The sequence below is a fragment of the Aotus nancymaae genome, unplaced genomic scaffold, assembly GCF_030222135.1.
Source record: "Aotus nancymaae isolate 86718 unplaced genomic scaffold, 86718_ANA_hifiasm-v0.15.2.pri h1tg000003l, whole genome shotgun sequence".
Taxonomy (NCBI): Eukaryota; Metazoa; Chordata; class Mammalia; order Primates; family Aotidae; genus Aotus; species Aotus nancymaae.
Window position 1 is genome coordinate 34,083,978 of NW_026988414.1, and position 19,819 is coordinate 34,103,796.

Genomic DNA, 19,819 nt, shown 5'->3' on the forward strand with positions numbered 1-19,819 from the left:
GACTCACACAGAGATTCCTGGGGCAATGTCACACCCATCATCTCTTCATCCACCACCCTTGGAGCAGAACGGATGCCCTGGACCCTTAGTTCTCTTTACAGGTGAGGCCTTGTCTTGGGTCAGCCTGGTTAATGATGCGAGCTTGAACTATGGGCCATGCCAACCTGGGCTAAAATCCCTGCCCTGGCTCTAGCTGATTGGGCAGCCTCAGGCGTACCACTTAGCGCCTCTGAGATTTGGGGATTCTTCTGCAAAGTGAGAACAGGACACGGACTGAATGTTCTCTCTAGGGATACTGTAAAGGGGACATGAGAGAAGGGATGATACAGTTCGATGACTTCTTTCCTTCCCCTTCCTTCAGGCCCAGGCTGCAGCCTGCAAGCACTGGATGGGTAGACGTGGCTGAGCAGCCATGAGAAAGATTTGGGGCTCTCCAGCGACTGTAGCATAAATCAACAGTGAGAGGCGCTGGTCCCCAAAGCCATGGTGAGAGCTTAGCTGTGGTAGTAAAATTGTAGTGCCAAAGTAAGGGCAATGATAGTCTTGCTTGGCTTTGTGCTGGATCTCACCTCTGTGCCACACTCTTTTGTGGCAAGGGCAGGAGGTAATTTTCTTTTTAAGACACTGGCTATATGCAGTCAAGCATATAAGTTTTAAGTATACAACTCATATAATTTTCCCATATTTATATACTTATGTAGACACTCGAAGATACTAAACATTTCCAGCCCACAAGAAAACTTTCTTAGACTCCCTCCCAATCTCCCTCAAAAGTAATTATTTATAATATATATATTTATAGTACTATTCTGACCTTTAAAACTGTAGATTGGCTTTGGCTTTTTGAACATTGTATGGAAACATATAGTGGATGTGTTTTCTGGTTTTTGTGTGTCTAGTTTCTTTCATTCAACATATTATCTGTGAGATTCACCTGTGCCATTGTGTGTAATAACAGTTTGTTCTTTTTCATTGATGTGCAGTATTGCATTATCTGAAATATACCATAATTTATTTACTCTACTTTTTATGGTCATTTAGGTTATTTCCAGTATTTGGTAATTACACACAGTGCTATGAATATGTCTTTTGGTAGAAATAAGCACTTCCTTCTTTCGGGTGTGTGCCCAGGAGTGGAATCGCTGGGTCATAGAGTAGGCATATGTTTAGTTTCAGTAGATGCTGTCAGTTTTCCAAAGTAATTTTACAATTTTACATTTCTACCAACAATGTATGAGAGTTCCAGTTGCTCCACAACCTTGTCAACACTTGGTACTGTCAGCACCTCGGTGTTAGCCATTCTGGTGGATAGGTAGTGGGAACTCATTGTGTATTTCCCTGATGACTAATGATACTGAGCACATTTGATATGCATTCTGGACACGGGGATGACCTCTGTTGTGAATTAGACCTTCTCTCATGAGTGGTGCTGAGTCCAGAGAAGGTGAACAAGGTGTCATATGAAGAACAGTTGAAGGACCAGGTAGAACATGGTCATACTCTCCAAACCTCTACCGGGCTCACCTGGGGAAGAGGGTACAGAAGAAGTCTGTGGCTCCCCAGAGGGCAGAAGACATAGATGTACTGAAATTACCTGGAGGTAGATTTCTGATCAGCACAAGAAACTTTCTAACAATAAAAACTGCCTGAGGGTGGGGTATGGTGACTCACACCAGTAATCCCAGCACTTTGGGAGGCCAAGGTGGGTGGATCGCTTGAGCCCAAGAGTTTGAGACCAGCCTGGGGAAGGTCTCTACAAACAATTAAAAAATTAGCTAAGTGTGATGGCACACTCCTGTATTCCCAGCTACTCAGGAGGCTGAAGTGGGAGGATTGCTTGAGCCCAGGAGGAAGAGGCTGCAGTGAGTCCTGTTTGCAGCACTGCACTCCAGCCTGGGTGACAGAGTAAGACCCTGTCTCAAAATACCAGCAAACAAACAAACAAAAACTACCCAAGGGTACACCGGGCTAAGGCAAGAAGTAGTGAGCACCTGTCTCTAGGGGCTGTGAGCTGCGATGGCAGAGCCCTGGATGAGGTCTTCCAGAGAGGACTGATGTCTTGATTGATGGTGGTTGTTGGGGAGTTGACGATATAGGACGTAAGGCCCTTTAAGGCCTTGTTCTATTATAACAGATGTGTTTGGAGCCCCTGAATGGAGGAGGATGGGGACTTAGAGACCAGCTCTTGTTAACAGACTTGTTTTCTGGCTCATTTGCAGTTATTTTCCCTGACTGATTTCATTCTCTTAGTCATATGGGAAAGTACCTTCTAAAAAAACAAACACACTAAACATAGTGTTTGACTCCATCACTTTCTGCAGTTGCTATGAGCTTTATCCCAGAACACACTGAGCCATGCTCGATGTGCTCAACGTCCAAGTTTTCAAGTGGTTTACATTGGAAAGGCCTGTGCGTGTGTGTGCGTGTGCATGTGTGTGTGTGCATGTTTTCACTTTGCATCTCTTGGGTCATCACGGTGTCTGAGTCACCATAGGAATTATATGTAAGCAACAGAGTTCTGGGAAAAGAGTCTGAAGACACCTCCCTGTCTCAGCTGACCTGCCCTCCTGCCCTCAAACCATGCTGCACTCCACTCCTTTTGCGTCTCTGGAACTTTCCTGGTTCAGGCCACACTTAGCTCTCCCCAGGGTCTGCCCCTTCCATTTCATTTTCCTCTACACCAGCGGAAGAGTGTTCTAAGAAGCCAAACGTTGTAATACAAGCAAGAAAGGCTGTCGGAGTTCTTTGGGAGCTACTGAATCATCTTTGGGCATCCCCCACTCCCATAAGACTAAAAGCTACTTGAGGGCAAACATCTCAGTCTCCCATGGTCCTTCACAAAGCCCTGCACCTGTGCAGTGCTGAAGACATGTTTGTTGAATAAATGAACGAATGAATGAATGCCTAGCATTATTATTGGCTTTGACAGATATAAGTCAAAAGCACTGGTAGAATAAAAGCTAATCGGTAGGCTGGGTGCGGTGGCTCACATCTGTAATCCCAGCACTTTGGAAGGCTGAGATGGGGGGACCTCCCCTGAGGTCAGGAATTGGAGATCAGCCTGGCCAACATGGAGAAACCTCGTCTCTACTAAAAATACAAAAATTAGCCAGATGTGGTGACGGACACCTGTAATCCCAGCTACTCGGGAGGTGGAAGTGGAAGAATCGCTTGAACCTGGGAGGTGGAGGTTGCCATGAGCTGAGATCACGTCACTGAACTCCAGCCTGGGTGACAGAGCGAGACCCAATCTCAAAAACAAACAAACAAAAAAAAAGCTAACTTGTAGAAAAGCTTGTGGAATTCATTTCTATCCTCATTCTCCATTTTACAAACATGAGCTTCATCACCTTGCCTCACAGCAGGGGTCAATGTAAGGTAGAGCTTTATGAAACACATTTTAATATTTTTGGAAAAACCAATATGAAAATTAATATGAACAATACCAAAAGCAAATGGCAAACTGGGCAAAATATATTTGCTTCATATTAAACAAAAGGCTTATTTGTTTAATAGACAAAAAGTTCCTCCAGTAAAGAAACAGAACAGGCCAGAAAATGTAGGAAGAGGAAAGGAATAGACAATTCACACAAAAGGAAATACTAACGGCTAATACACATATAAATAATAACAAAGCTCACTTATAATTACAAAAAAGCAAATTGTGGAATGAGATATCCGTTCTAGCAGATTGACAGAGATTTCAAAGTCTGAAAATTCCCAGTGTTGACAAGATGTGAGACCAGTGTCCTTACAAAGAAGAGAAGTTACATTGGTGTACCCTTTTTTAGTTCAAAACCAGCCTGGGCAACATGGTGAAACCCATCTCACCTAAAAATACAAAAAATGAGCCAGACAAGGTGGCACACACTTGTGGTCCCAGCTTCTGGGGTTGAAGGGAGTGGGCGGCTAGGGTGGGAGGACCACTTGAGCCCAGAAGGCAGAGGTTGCAGTGAGCCACTGCTCTCCAGCCTGGGTGACATAGCAAGACCTCATCTCAAAACAACAACAACAACAACAACAAAAACCCAAAACCTGGAAAAGGCATATAAACTCATCAACAAGATACTGAGTCAATAAATTAGAGACCTACAACAGACCTATTACCATCCTCCCTGAGGCTGCTGCTGGCCGCTGTGTCACTGTACCTTATGATTGCAAGATTTGTTTTGTTCTTAACTGCACACCAGCACAGTGCTAAGCTCTTTACATGGAATCTTAATCATTGTGAAGCGGGTAACTTTATTATCCCCATTTTACAGATGAAGAAACTGAAGTGCAGACTATGTTAGTTTTATAGGGCTGCCATAATAAATGACCACAAACTGGGTGGCTTAAAACAACAGAAATTTATGCTGTCTCAGTTCAGAGGACCAGAAGTCCAGAATCGAGGTGTGAGCAGGGCTGATCCCTCCTGGAGGCTCTGAGGGGGAATCTATCCCACTCCCATTCCTACCTTTGGTGTCTGCTGGCGATCCCTGACATTCCTTGGTTTGCAGCCACCTCACTCCAATCTCTGACTTCATCATCATCTTTTCTTACTAGTTGTGCTGCCTATATAGGTTTAGTTTAAGCTGTCTCAAGCCTTTTTAATGGCGTGTGTCCACTCTTCTTATAAAGACACCAGTCACAGGGTAGTTAGGACCTACCCTAATCCAGTGTGACCTCATTTTAACTTCACTAATTACACTGTTAAAGATCGTATTTCCAGGTAAGGTCACATTCTGCAGTGCTAGGTGGGCATGACTTTTGGGGGGACACTATTTAACCCAGTAAGTACAGTGACCAAGGTCACAAAGCTAATAAGTGGTAGAACCAGGATTTGAATCCAGGCAGGCAATCAGGACTCATTTCCAGTGCTCCATGCTGCCGCCTTCCCATAATACAACAGCTCACACTTACATAATGTCCCAGGCACTGTCCTAAGCATTTCACATATAGGAACTAATTTCATCCCCACAACAACCTCACTTTATGGATAGGGAAACTAGATACAGAAATATTCTAAGTTAGCCAGGCGCGGTGGCTCGCGCCTATAATTCCAGTACTGTGGGAGCCCGAGGTGGGTGGATCACCTGAAGTCAGGAGTTCGAGACCAGCTTGACCAACACGGCAAAACCCCATCTCTACTAAAAAATATAAAAATTTACTGGGTGTGGTGGCATGCACCTGTAATCCCAGCTACTCAGGAGGCTGAGACAGGAGAATTGCTTGAACCCGGGAGACAGAGGTTGCTGTGAATCAAGATTGTGCCACTGCACTCCAGCCTGGGTGACAGAGTGAGACTCTGTCTCAGAAAAAACTGTTAAAGGTTACCTGAGTTTACAGAGCTAGTAACTGGCAGACCTTAGATTTGAATCAAGCGAGGTGGTCTCCAGAGTCCGTGTGTGTGTGTGTGTGTGTGTGTGTGTGTGTGTCAGGAAGATAGATTGTGTCTCATTATGTGTCAGTTGCTATCCAAGGCCCCCAAAGGGACTAATGAAGGATTTGAGTCTGCCCTTCTTTGCTCCTGGGCTCCCTGGGCTTGTGCAGACTGATCCGGAGTCCGTGTTCCTAACCACTATGCTAAACTCCCTTCTGTCTAGGGGCCTATCTTGACAATATACTGAGGATTGGGGCTAAGAAAATATTTCCCTCTCCTGAAAGACTGGTGTTCTTCCTTCTATTATCAGACACCAAGAGTCCTCCCCTTCCTCTCGCCCCACCCCTTTTCCCTTGGCTGCCATGAGTCATCTCAAACCAATTTGAGTGTCCAAATAGAGTTGTCATCTTTAGCCAGGGCACTGGCATAATTTTCTCTCTTTATTCTCTGTATTGGGGGTTTTTAATCTGGACTTTTGAATAGGCTTCAGGGGAATCCACACACCCACTGAAATGATATGCAAATGGTTATGTATATGAATATGTTCATTTTTGTGGAGCAAGGGTCCATAAGCTCTAATCAGATTCTCCAAGAGTTTAGTGATCTTAATCTTCAGGGTGTCTGCCCTCTTTTTAGAATTTCTGTTCTTACCAGATACACTAGCCATGTAGTTTAAGCCATCTCAAGCCTTTTTAATGCTGTAAGTGGAATACAATGTAAAACCATAATAAGCAAATACATGCAATGTTGCCATCCATTCTGAATTTTTTAATCTCTCTTGGTTTGCATGGAGGAAGTCTGTCCTCTCATCTCCCTCTGTGTTACCTTCACTTTGCATACTTCTGAGTGGTTTTGATGTCTCAGGGTCTCAGGTATCTTAGGTTCCCACCCCAGCACTGGCTAGGCACCCATCCTGTGCTCATAGATGCAAACTTGCAAGAAGTTTGCTGACCAGAAAGAGCCCTTGATTTTTTTTTTTTTTTTTTTTTTTTTTTTTTTTTTTTTTTTTTTTTGAGACGGAGTTTCGCTCTTGTTACCCAGGCTAGAGTGCAATGGCGCGATCTCGGCTCACCGCAACCTCCGCCTCCTGGGTTCAGGCAATTCTCCTGCCTCAGCCTCCTGAGTAGCTGGGATTACAGGCATGCACCACCATGTGAATTCATTTGTAGATTTTAAAAGCCACTATCTTAATGCAATGGCCAGGAGGAAGCTTGGTGGTAACTAGGACTCATCTTGGTGTTCAAAATGTGGTGGCTTAGACATAGAAGTCAGCGTTACCTTATTAGATGTTTATTAGAGCTTATTAGGAATTATTAAGCTTATTTTCTAATCAACTCATTAGAGCTTATTAGAAGCAAGGAGCCTTTTAGAAACTCAGAATCTCAAGCCCCATCTCATCCCTCTTGAACCAGAATCTGCATTTTTAAAAAGATCCCAAGAGCTTTCAATGCACATTAAAGTTAGAGAAGCATGGATATAAAACAAGAAGACTCATTTCTCAAGTTTGCCAAACCCTGGAGAGCACTTTGGTTTTCTGGAATTGGATGACCTGGGACCACTGGATGACCTGGGACAATTCCTACTGGGGCTTACCATCCTATTACAAAAGATAGGTAATAATACTTGCTGTTCCTCCCTCTTGGGGTTACTATGAGTTTCAAATAAGTGCATGGATTCACACACTAGCTATTATGATGGGGCTAACAGGAGCTGGGGAGCTGGCAGTGGGAAGCAGAACAGGTATGGTCTCTGCCTCATACAGCTGATGAGTTGGTTGGGTAGGAGAACATGCTGTAAATGCTGGTTGGTGTTGTGTGACTGTCACAGTTATCACAGAGCCTTCATTCATTTACTCTTCCATGTATTCATTCATCCAATGGTCAGCCATTTATTAAAACCTCTAGTGCCTGTACTATGTCAAACATTAGGCTCTGAGCTGCACTTGGGGAAGCAGAAATAAATAAGCCAGAAACTTCGTCCTCAGGGAGCTTTTAGTTTAGCCAGAGACAAAGATGTATCATTGGTTGATTACGTTTAGAACACACTACTCTGCCTGGTGCTCTGAGTTGGCACAGGGGGCTACGGGGCTACAGGTAAGTCAATAAAGAACTTTGCTTTTAAGGGTGATGACAAGTTCACGGGCTGAGAAGAGGGAGAACAGCACTGAAGGCAGAAAGAACAGCAGGGGCAAAGGCAGGGAGGCGTGAAGGCACAGCATGCTTTTGCCATGACCAGAAGGTAAAGAGAATTTGGAGGAGTACCTAGATACGATTTTGGAGTAGTAGCTTGAGGCCTGATCTTAGAGGCTAAGGAATCTGGTCTTTACCCCTTAGGAAATGGGGAGTCCCTGAAGGGAGAGAATTGACACAAGTGGAGATCTTTTAAGAACAGCATGGAAGAAGGATGACTCAGAAATACCTTTAAGAGGCTTGGGGGAGAGATGGAGAAGTCCTCAGCTGGGGTAGTGGATGCAGCGATAGAAACAATGTAAGAGAAATTAAGGAAGGTAGCGTTGACAGGACTTAGTGGGCAAATGAATGGGGTGGTGAAGAGAAAGGAAGCAAGAGGCAGAGTGTCTAGATGAGGAGAGCAGTCCAGAGTGATGCAAGAATTAGGGAGGTGACTGGAGCCGTGGGAGTGAATGAGACTGTAAGAGTGTGGGGTAGAAAGAATAGGGGTAGGAGTGGCACCAACAGCTAAGGGATGGGCAGAAGCGATGAGTCTGTGAAGGAGGCTGAAGGATGCCAAGAGGCAGTTCTGCTTTCCCGCCTTCCTTTGGGCATGGAGAGCAACATCGTAGTGGTCACAACTCACCACCCTCCAGAATCCTTGCAAGGAACGGCCCTGGGCTCACCACCCTTGAAGCCCCAGAGTGAGTGGGGACTGAGGCTGGGGCCCCCGAGAAGATGAACTGAGGTAGGGATGGACATGGGTGGATGGATGCAAGCCCTTGTCTCCCTCTCCCTCCTTCTCTCCTCCTCACAGATGATAATCTCCAACCCTTTCACGAATCGCTTCTTCTTTCAGAGAAAACCAAAAGGACGTTCGAGAAGGAGAAACGAAAGGCATGCTTGAGTTAGTTTAGTTTTTCAGATCAGACAAAGAACCAACACCACCTAACATGAAAGAACCTCCCAGGCCGTGTCCTAAGTAGACTCCAATGAGCTCATTCTCTCATTGTCATTAAGAGCAAAGAGAATCAGGTCCTATCATGATTAGCCAAAGGAAGATTTTACAAAACAAAACAAAAGACAGGAAACAGTGCGGAATTGTGCTATCTGGTCCATGCTTCTCCCCAGAAACAGGGCTGTGGTTTTAAACTAATAATGGCTCCTAGCAGCCCAGTAATTGATCTATCTGGTGTTCTGGCCTTAAGTGAAAAGCGAACTGGCCTCTTTAGAAATGTTGGCAGCCTGGCTGGTCCATTAGTAAGACTGGAAAATCAAAACATTGGCTGGAAAAGGCTATTACGACTGGGCTCAGCAGGAGTCATCGATAGATGATGTCATTTCAGAAATAAGTAAGCCAAGGTCACGAGGCCCCTGAGCAGGTCAAAATACCCGTCATGGCCTATCACCACCCTCCCTCGCAGATACTGGTCTCCAGGGACACAGGGGTCTGAGCCAGGATCTGTTTCGTTTTACTTTTTGCTCATCCCAGGGGATGAAGGCCACCTGCAGTCTGTGACATTCTGCAGGTCACTAAGGAAGGTCCCCAGTCCTCATTATGGGCACATCCTTTAGATTCTCCTTTAAGTCTGTCCCCTCTCCTGGGTTCTTCTCACTTCTTGCTATACTCTTTATTCCAGAATGCCTACCTCCCCTCTGTTCCTTGTCCTCAGTTCCTGCTGCCTTTCCTCTCCCTTCCTTTCTCATGCAAGCTTTTAGAAAGAGTTGTAGGCTCTGTCTCCACTTCTTCAGCTCCCGTTAGCTCCTGCCTCTGCCCCTCACCACAACTAATACTATCATTGCAATATCAGGCTCTGGGCTGAGGGCTTGCCTTGCATCATCTCACTTAATTCCCACAAGCAGCCCCTATGAAATGGGGCTATTGTTATCTCCACTGTATAGAGGAGGAAACTGAGGCTTAGACAGGCTAGGTCACTGGCAGATCCCATTTTCTGAGCCTGCTGCAATGCCCTGGTCAAAGTCCTCATGATCCATGCCAATCCTGATGGCTCCTTTCCAGTCCTCATCCCCCCACTCTTGTCTCTCCACAGCAAGTGACACTGCCCATCTCTGTCCTCCCTTGGCACTGGGGAAAGCCACTCTCTCTCAGTCCTTTCCCAGCTCCTCCTTACAGAATGGATCATGCTAGAAAGGCTTCCCAGGGAGACTCCAAGCCCTCTCCACTCCAGGTTCACTAGAGACCATCTTGTCCACCCCCTCATTGTTCAAGGTTACTCTGAGTGGGTGGCAGAGCTGGAGCCGAAGCCGGGAGCTGGAGCCGGAGCCAGGTATCCTAACCTCCAGGCCAGTCCACCTCCCATTGCTCAGAGCTGCCACTACCTACTCTTGTGTTTTCTGTTTTTGCTGAGCTGCTAGAAGACGCCCGACCCTGGAGGAGGGAGAAGGTGTGAGACCCTGATAAGGTGGGGCGTAGGCTATTTTTAGAGTACATTGGCTTTCATCTTAGGCTGGGAGGAACTCAAGGGCCAATGACTTTCTAAACCATGGGTTTGTTAAGACTAGCTCATTAAAGATAATACACCAAAGTGACAGTATTCTTGTTTTCACTCTGCCTGTTGGTTGTGTGAGTCTAATTGATGGAAACCTTATTATTTGGCTCCATTTCCCGTTAATTCTTTTATCTGTAAGGCTTTGAGATGGCTTTAGGAAAAAAAACGTAATAGAAAGTAAAGCAGAACCAAAAATGAAACTTCAGCATGAGGGCGCTGTTGTCCAGACAAGAGAAAGTCCTGAACAGCAGATTAAAGAAGAGGGGGCATTGCTCAGGCGCTCCCAGAACTCCCGGACCTGCCTGAGCAGAGGGAAGGGTCCAGAAAGAGATGGGAAAGGCTGGGAGACTGCAGACCTTCTGGCGTGACCGGCCCCGTGTGACCTTGAGCAGGGGTCTCTGCGGCCCTGCACGGAGCACAACATGGCAGTCACCTCTGGGGGAAAGATGGGGTGGGGGTTGTAGGGGTGCTCCCGCTGAGGGCCCAGCATCTGGGTTTAGGGTCTGGTTCTGCGATTCAGTCACAGAGGAGCTTAGGCCAGGTTGTCTCAGACAGTTTGGGGGCGTAAGGCGAGGGCCTGAGGCAGGGTCTGTAATAGCTGCAGTGGGTGAGGGGTGTAGGAGGGGGCCGCGCTGCGTAGGTTGGAGGACGCATCAACAGTGCGGAAACTGTGGCTGGATTGGAACACCTACCCCTGCCTAGCTCATGGCATCTGAAACTGTGGGGGTCACAGGCTGCTTTGCCAAAGCAATGCCGGCTACGCAGAAGAGAGATGCCCACAGGCACCCCGAAAGTTCATTTCCTAGGAGTGTACGGCTCAGGGTATCCGAGGGCCTTAGTGGGTCCCGGGATACGATCGATCTGGGGGCAGCCAGTCTCCGATTTTTGCAGCCTCTCTGGATGTGAGCGTCTGAGACCCCAGTGTCCCAAGCCCGGAGCGGGTGAACAGGTGGGGGAAGCGCAGGCGTTCAAGAGCGTGCCCTGCAGTTCTCACGGCCGGGGTTCCCAGCTCCATCGCGGCTACCAAACCTCACCCCTACAAATGGGAAACCGAGAACCGGAAACAAGAGGGGGCTTCCAAGGCCATGCTGAGAGCTGGCGACAACCTGGGACTCCCACCTCCGAGCCCTTTCCAGTTCCACCTGGCCGCGTAGCGCGTGTCCTGCTGCTTTAAACCTTGTCTCTCGCAGTTTGGGAAACTTTTCCTACCCTAAACACTCTCAGCGCAAACCTGGGCTCCACGTCCAGTCGAGCCCTTAGGCCTCCACTCCCACCCCCAGACTCTTGCAGGCGGAGAGGAGGCTGCGCCCCCGCGCCCAGCCCGGGCGGGCACCTGTACCCAGCAGAGCGCCCCGCGGGCGCAGAACCCGGCCGCGCTGGAGTCCCGCGGGCGGCTGGGGCGTCCCTCCACCAAGACCCCGGCCCCGGGCGCCACTCCTTCTCGCATTCACAGACGTGACGCGGAGGTCCCGAGAGGAGGGCGCCCTGGCCAGGGCTGCGCGCGCGGGGAGGCGGAGACGCGAGCGTCGGGCTCGGGACCCCGAGACCCGAGCTCCCCAGCCATGGAGGCAACAAGAGGCGGCAGCTATTTATAGAGGGAGCCACGCTCAGTCCCTCTTGGCGGCGGCGGCGACAGCTGAATATTTTGCCCAGATATGGCTGAGGCCCCGGCGCGGGGGCAGGGAGCCCCGCGAGCGCAAGGGGGACCCCAGGCGGGGTGGGGGCTTACCCGGAGGCAGAGCGGCGGGGCCGGCGCGGGCGAGGGCGCGGGCGGCTGGACGGTCGAGGGCGGCAGGCAGATGGACGCGGGCGGCGGCCGCGGTGCTCCGGCGGGCGGCGAGCGGCGGGCGGCGGGCGGCGGGCGAGCGCAGCGCGGGGCTGGACGAGCTCCCGGCCAGCGGGCGGGCGGGCGGGCGCTGTGGGCTTCGGGGGTGGGAGCCAGGGGCGGGCCCGGCTCACGCTGTCACCGCGCCCCGCCCCGCCCGCCGCGGGCTCCCTCCTTCCCTCCCCCTCCACTCGGGGGCGCCGGGCGCAGCGCACCTACCCGTAGGGACGCGGCCCCGGGCCGGTAGAGCTAGGAAGTCGGGCTGCTGCAGAACGAGCGCGGTTGGCCCCAGCTTGGGTCTCCGCTTCCCCGTTGGTACTAGGAAGAGTTTGAGCGACGGTAGAGTTACGTAGGAAAAGGTGGGCAGATTTGCATTCCTACGGGGTCTAGAATTTAAGATTTTGAGAATCCGAAGTTCGTAAAAGTGATGGAGGAAACAAAGCCAGCTAAGCGGCCGCTGTATCTTCCCCACTAATTGAAGCGCCGCTCCGTCTGTCTCCCAGCAGCGCGGCCAGGTGGGCTCTGAGCCGCAGCTTTAACCGTGATCGTTTTGTCCACACGTGGTTTCAATACGCAATCGAATGCATTCTCTCTACACTGAGAGCGAGTGGAGAGTATAAAACACTAATTTTAAATGACCACAACAAAAAGACCCACGTTCTTAAAGGGCTTTTTCCCCCCCGCCCAGAACAAACCACTTTTAAGTCGTTTAACCCAAACCCAATTTAAGTGTTTTAATAAACAAATGGCTCATGCAAAGGAATTTATATAGAAATAGGAAAACGTCTTATTTTGGATTATTATGGGAAAGCTTTTGGTCGGATAGACCTTAATAAAATCAGCTCTTAATCCTAATGTATAGGTTATTAATGAGAAACACTCATTACCCAAATTTTGTTTCTCAAGAAAATGTATTCCTCTAAAGTCCTCACAATTATAAGAGAACTCTTTTCAAGGGGTATATTCCATACATTTTTAAATAAGCAATGATTTAATATTTCGGATTATTTTAAAACATTTTTGTTGTGACTCAAACATATAAGAACATACAACATAAGTTATGTTGTATGCTTCATGACTTTATTTATAGTGTGAACACCTGTGCAAACATCACTCAGAGAACACTGCCAACAGCCCAGAAGCCTACCTGTCCCTCCTGGGTCCCAACTCCCCTCTAAAGATGACCACTTTCTTGACCCTTATGGTGATCTCCTTTTTTTCTTCCCTCTGTAGTTTGTCTTCATTTGTTCAAATCTGTTGTTAATCTGTGGTTTCATGCAGCTGTAATTTTCCATTGTATGAATATACCACAGTTGTTTTTTTAAAAATCCATTTGACTATTAATGGGCATTTAGGTTTTTCCAGGTTTTTGCTAATACAATTACTGCTGCTGCTGTGAACATTCCTTGCCCAGAATCCTCCTGTCCACATGCACACCTGCTGTTGGAAGTGCTGGGTGATAGAAAAAGCGTAACCTCAACTTCAGCAGCAACAAGGCTGAACTCTTCCAAAGTCATAGTATCATTGTATGGTGTAGTTTCACATCTTCAGCAACACTTGGAATTAACAAAAATGGAAACACTTTAAACATTCTGGTATGTGAGTAAGGGTATCTCACTGCGGTTGGAACTTGTATTTCCCTGTATCCTGATGGGTTGAACATCACTTCAGATTTATGGGCCAGTTGGATTTGTTTTGTGAATTGTTTGAATTTATTGTCCATTTTTCTTCTGGATAGTCTCATGTATTGAATAGATTATGTGGTGTGTGTGTGTATCCTCAGTTATATTCTTCCACTCTTGCCTTTTCACCTTATTAACATATTTTGATATGCAGGTGTTCTTAGTTTTAATACAGTCTATCAATCTTTCCCTTTATTTGCAGTAATCTGTGTCCTGTTTAAAAGCTCTTTCCTGTTCCTGGGCTATAAAGTTATCTTCCTATGTTATCTTTCCACCTTAGCCTTTCATGTTTAGGTTCTTTTTTGCTGGAGTAAAGTGGTGTGATCACGGCTCATTGCAGCCTCAACCTCCTGGGCTCAAGCCATCCCCTTAACCCTTGCCTCAGCCTTTCAAAGTGTTGGCATTACAGGCATGAGCCACCATACCCAGCTATTTAAATACATTTTTTTGTAGCGATAGGGTATGTTGCCCAGGCTGGTCTCAAACTCCTGTGCTCAAGCAATCCTCCTGCCTCAGCCTCCCAAAGTGCTGGTATTACAGGCGTGAGCCACTGTGCCCAGCCTTATGTTTACTTTCCCTCCCTCTCCCTCTTTTTTTTTTTCCTGAGACAAGGTCTGACTCTATCATTCAGGCTGGAGTGTAGTGGGCAATCTTGGCTCACTGCAACCTCTGTCTCCCAGGCTCAGGTGATCCTCCCACCTCAGCTTCCTGAATAGCTAGGACTACAGGTGTGCACCACCACATCTGGCTAATCTTTTTTTGGTAGAGACAGGGTTTTGCCATGTTGCCCAGGCTGGTCTCAAACTCCTGGCCTCAAGTGATTCCGCCCCTGCCCCCACCCAACCTCAAAGTCCTGAGGTTACAGGCATAAGCCACCATGCCTGGCCAATGTTTAGGTTTTCAATCCACCTGGAAGTGACTTTTGAATATGGCATGAGGTAGGGTTCACATTTCATTTGTTTGTGTCACACTGTCTTAGCACTAATTTTGTGGTTACATCAACAATTTATTGCTTTATTTTAAAAAGTAATGGAAAAATTTCTAAAGTCAGTGAAACAGAAACTACCTTTTCCTTACTTGTAGACAATTTGAGGATTTTTGCAATTTTTTTGTTAGGAAATGAACCATTATTAAAAACATTTTTATCAGTTTATTTCACTTAAACATTTCTGTGTTGAGATATTTTTATTTCATCACAAATGATTAATCACTGGCATTCAGTATTCCTGAATTTTGTATCACTAGTTGTAAATACTGAGTTTTAAAAAGCTAGAGATAATTCTGGCATGTTTACAATGAAAAATTTCAAACATCTGGTCTTTACCTTCCTCTTTCTCTTCTCATTTTTTCTCAAATAAAAACAAACAAATGACTTTGAGAATTTTTACTTCCAGCCTGGGTTTTGCCCTGAAGTTTATTCCACATTTCCAAGATTCTGCATATCTTCACATGGAAGTCTATTAGCTCAAATTCGCTATGTTCAAAATCAAATTTTTAAGCTTCCCACTTCATCTGAGTAAGGTCCTAGGGTCTCATACCTTAAAACTTGGCTTCACTTTTCCCTATCTGTATCTAAGCTTATAATTTTAATTAAAAACTTCACCAAGTCTTCAATACTTTTTCTTCAATACCATTGCTCCACTTTTAGTCCAGGGCCTCCCTACCTCATCTTTGGACCACTCCTAAAACTTATAACCTGTCTGTCTGCCAATCTATCTGTTTACCAATTAGCAAGCACAAAAGGAGTGCCTAATGTGTGTAAGATGCCATTCTGACAGTTGTGGATGCTCAGACAGTGGTGTGCTGGAGAGTCTGTCATACAGGTCTTAAGAGCTACTTAGGTGAGTCTCTTCCTAACTCCACAGTTATGTCATATTATTAGCTGGAAATCAAGAATGGTGGGACTATTTACAATATGATAACTTTCAGACACCACAAATCAAGGCTCACCTCCCCACCCAACAGAAACAGCTGTCAGACATTTACCAGTATATCACCAGAGATGACTAAGACCCATCCCTCTTTCAGGGGTGCCACGATCTAGCTGGGGTGATGGGTACACAGACTAGTCATATACTATAAAGTACAGTGACATATGGACAACAAGAGAGGCATGATCAAAGAACGATGGAGTAGAAAAGGGCACCAGAGAAAGTTTCACGGTTGGCCTAGGAGGTCAGGCAGGACACTGACAAACAAAAATGATGGGAGGAGAATGAGATGCAGGTTGAGAGAATGGAATAAGCAGGGGTTCCGTGACCAAATAAAGGTCCAGTGTAGCAGGGAGTGGTAGAAAAGGAGGTTGGGTAGGAGGACTGTAGAAGGCCTGGGTCTTAGCTGGACTCTGTGGGCAATGAGAAGAGAAGCCACTCAAGATTTGGGTTAAGGGCCACGTTGGTTTGCCTGGACTGCTCCTCTAGAAATGCTGATGTGTTAAGACTCAGGATAAGTCCTCACATGCTTTGATGATCACTTGCTTTGAGATACACTACTACATCAGGGTAGAGTTAAGTCATAACATTCTCAGCTTAACTGGAGAAGAACCCAACGCTGCAAGGAAGACAACATGAAATGGAAGCTTTCATCTTAAGATCATGAAGCCTAGAAATTACAAGGTAGTCAGCTTTTATATTGATAAGCGTTTTTATTCTAATATTATAGTAATAATTCAAGTACAATTTTCTTTGAAAAGTCAACTCTGTTAAAACAAAAACTTGTTAAATATCTTTCATCAAACAGAAGCATATTCTTTTCAATCCCCCACAGCAGTCAGAGCCATGTAGCAGAGATAAGACTTTTTTTTAAGCCTACTACACTTTGTTATTGCTAAAAAATCTGAATTAGTTGTCAGGGTTTCAGAAGCAGTCATTAATTAACCTTTGAAAGCTCTATCAGATACTCTGACATAAAATCATGAATCCAGATATCAGTGTCTGGCAACGATGTGTCCACTAAATAGACCACCACTTTCCGGTCCCAAGGGTTAGCGTTTTCAATGACTGTCTGCACCAGTGCCACCAGAGGTTTCTTCTCCACATGATTTCGAAACACCATTGAAGCCTCCTCAGACCACTGGTTGCACTTTACTCCTAGGAGGAGGACAGGAAGAAGAGGGAGCAGTGAGGAGTCAAAGGAGCTTTTCTCTGATCCATTATGATGGAAAACTATTTAGCCAATTCTGAAGTAGCTTAAGCATCCCAGATTAGACTTGCCTCAACTGGAAAACAGTTACTAAACAATCTTAAAACACTCCAGCTTATAGTTTTTCTACTCTGAATGGAGTCACTTCTGTAAACCTTTACCCAAAAAACAAGTTTCATTTGAGACTTAATATTGTATTATAAAATGAGGTAATGACCACTATACAATACCCATACATAAAGTATATGCATATTTAAACTAATAACAGATAGTTGAAATAAAATATCAATATCAATCATATTAAGTGACATTTTTCTCATTAAATTTTTTTTTTCTGATGGACCAAGTATCATAAAAAAAGAAAAAAGAATGATCAATCATATTAAATGACATTTCTCTCATTAAAAATTTTGTTTCTGATGGGCCAAGTATCATAACAAAAATTATTGTATGATCCATTTACAGTATAGTTTTTAAAAAAATGACACACAGCATCATGGAAAAAGCACTGAATCGAAAGTCAAGAGCCTCAGTTACTATTCCCAGCTCTTCCTCTATTGGGTGGTGTGGTCTTGGGTGAATCAGCTGATCTCTCAGGCCTCACCTATGATAAAAGAAACTTATTGGATCAGATCATGAGAAATCAAGTTAGATAATTCTAAATTAAATTTTAAAACTGGGACAAGAAAATTTAAAATTGGGACAAGAAAGTATATATTGGCTGGGCACAGTGGCTTACACCTATAATCCCAGCACTTTGGGAGGCCAAGGCAGGTAGATATCTTGAGCTCAGGAGTTCGAGACCAGCCTGGACAACATAGTGCAGCCCTGTCTCTACAAAAAAATACAAAAATTAGCCAGGTATGATGGCATGTGTCTATAGTCCCAGCTATTCAGGAGGCTAAGGGAGGAAGATCGCTTGAGCCCAGGGGGTCAGGGTTGCAGTCAGCCAGGATTGCGTCACTGCACTCCAGTCTGGGTGACAAAGCTTTTCCTGTCTCAAAAAAAAAAAAAGTATATATTTTTCAAGAAATACTATTAAAATTAAGTCCACATATACTGGATTGCATAAACTATAAATTATGCCCCAAAGAAATGAAGCTATGAAAGTTTCAGACATAATTTTGGAAGATTTGCTATCTACTTAGCAAATGGGCTAAATTCTTTGATTATTAATTTCCCACGAGAAGTCTAGAAATTTCATTTTATCTGCAGCAGCCCTGACAATCTTTGAGCCATGTTATTTAAAAAGAAAAAGGGTAACCCTTCTAGAAAGCTTCATTGGTAAGGTAAAAAATGATTCCACTGTATGGCTCCCTTTCTTCTAGGATCCAGAAAATTTTATGCATAGCCATGGCACACTGATGCAAAGAATGCCCATGTCAAGCCCAGATGTAATGAAGCAACAGCTCAATGGGAACCTAGAGAGAGTGAGCATCCAGTGATCCCATCTGTGAGCGGGTACGGTCCCTGGAGAATCCTTAAAGCATTCCGATTTAAACACTCAGGGCATCTCAGATTCCACAGAGTTCCTTTGCATCTAGAGATATTCCTAAATATTTCAAAGGGCTTGGCTAGATGTGAACCAAGTCTACCAAAGTGATGACTCCAATGGCCATGTCATAACCGGTGACTTCCATGAAAGTTCTAGTCTATGTCACTTCTCTCTAGTGGATGCCTATGTTGGCCCAAGAGACATGTACTCTCCACCACATATAGTTTAATAGTTCCAGTACATATGTCTTCAATTAATTATAAAATGGGGGTCCTCCCTTCAAAGTGGATAATGTGATGCCCAGGAAGATTTTGTGACTTAGGAGCAAGTCAGTAGGAAGAAAGAAGGCTTGGCAGAGGTGAGCCTAGAAGAGGAACTAAGGACATGATGGGACCAAACAGCAATGCTGTTTCAGATGTAAGTATACAAGGAAACTTTCATGCATTTGCACTATGTGTTTTAGTTCACAAGGCAATTTCATAATCACTTTTTCATCTGATCCACGTATTAGTTCAGTCACATAAGCAGGAAGGGATTTACTGGTAATTTTATAAATAATCATGGGGTAGGTTTAGAAGTTAAATGACTTGAATCTCGGCCTTTTGACTTAAACAAACACACTTTTCATTGAGAAGGAAGTATACAGTGAAGAAAGGCACACACTGAAGAGGCAGAGTGCTGAATTTAAGGCTGTGGGATCTTGGACAAGATATTTAACTTCACTAAGCTGCTGTTCCCTGTTGTGTATAATAGTTACAGTAACAGTACCTAAACCTCCTAGCATGGGGAGAATTCAATGAAATAAAGCATCTGGTAGAACTTCTGCCTACCAATCTGGCAAGTAAAGAGCTTAGAAGTTGCTACTGCCTCCTAACAAGAAACAAAAAGCTGAACAAACAGAAAATCAACAGCTATTCCTAGGTCCATCAGAGAGGGAGGTCACAGGGCAATTCACTGTCCCCAAAACCAGAGAGACAGACAGGTAGATATGGAGAGTCAAAGTGTACTGGAGCAGAAGCCAATGAGCAGTGGCCTCGAAGCCGGAGGAGGGAAACCTAAACCGTAATTGACAAATTGCTGGGGGTGCATGTGAATAAGTCTGAGAATTAAAAACTCCAGGGGAACCCAGTCATAGGGCCTTGCTTCCCATACTTTTGAGAGTTTTACCTCCAGAAGCACTACCTGGTACTCACAGTAAATATTAGGGAAAAATCTCCTCATGGTTCCAGATCGGGGAGGAGAAAAGGAACATCTTGAAATACACCAGAGCTTTCTGTTCTTCTTAACAAGCCCTGTCCTTGGAAGAAACTATTTTACTAGAGCCTGACCTGCTGGGATTTTATAGAGCTTAACATTCCTGGGGGAAAGGAAATACCCACCTCCACTCCCCTGTAGCCATCCTGCTCCACCTAAGCTGAGGGGAAAACCCCTAAGGAGCACTGGTGAAGTTCCCAGTCCAGGGGCACAGGCTCAGCAAAAGACTGAGACTGATCCCTCCACACTTCCCAGCAAAAAAAAAAAAATACTGAGACCTAATCCACAGGACTATAGAATACCCCCCACACCCTAGACACACATTGCTGCTGCTACATTACAAAAGCCTTATTTACCCAGAGTTCCTTCTACCCAGTGCATC

The 19,819-nt window shown here is 45.6% G+C and overlaps 2 protein-coding genes across 3 annotated transcripts in view; both read right to left on the reverse strand.

The window, feature by feature from the left end:
• TMOD1 (tropomodulin 1) overlaps positions 1-11,930 on the reverse strand; it is a 93,656-nt gene extending 81,726 nt beyond the window's left edge. The window contains exon 1 of the mRNA XM_012475745.3: positions 11,770-11,930. The gene's annotated coding sequence lies outside the window, so the exon portion shown is untranslated. The remainder of the gene's footprint in view (positions 1-11,769) is intronic.
• A 4,236-nt stretch (positions 11,931-16,166) lies between these two features.
• TDRD7 (tudor domain containing 7) overlaps positions 16,167-19,819 on the reverse strand; it is an 83,821-nt gene continuing 80,168 nt past the window's right edge. For both annotated transcript variants that reach the window (XM_012475761.2, XM_012475759.2), the window contains one exon: positions 16,167-16,636. In XM_012475761.2, coding sequence (XP_012331184.2) covers positions 16,416-16,636 — 221 coding nt within the window. In that variant the 3' untranslated portion in view covers positions 16,167-16,415. The remainder of the gene's footprint in view (positions 16,637-19,819) is intronic.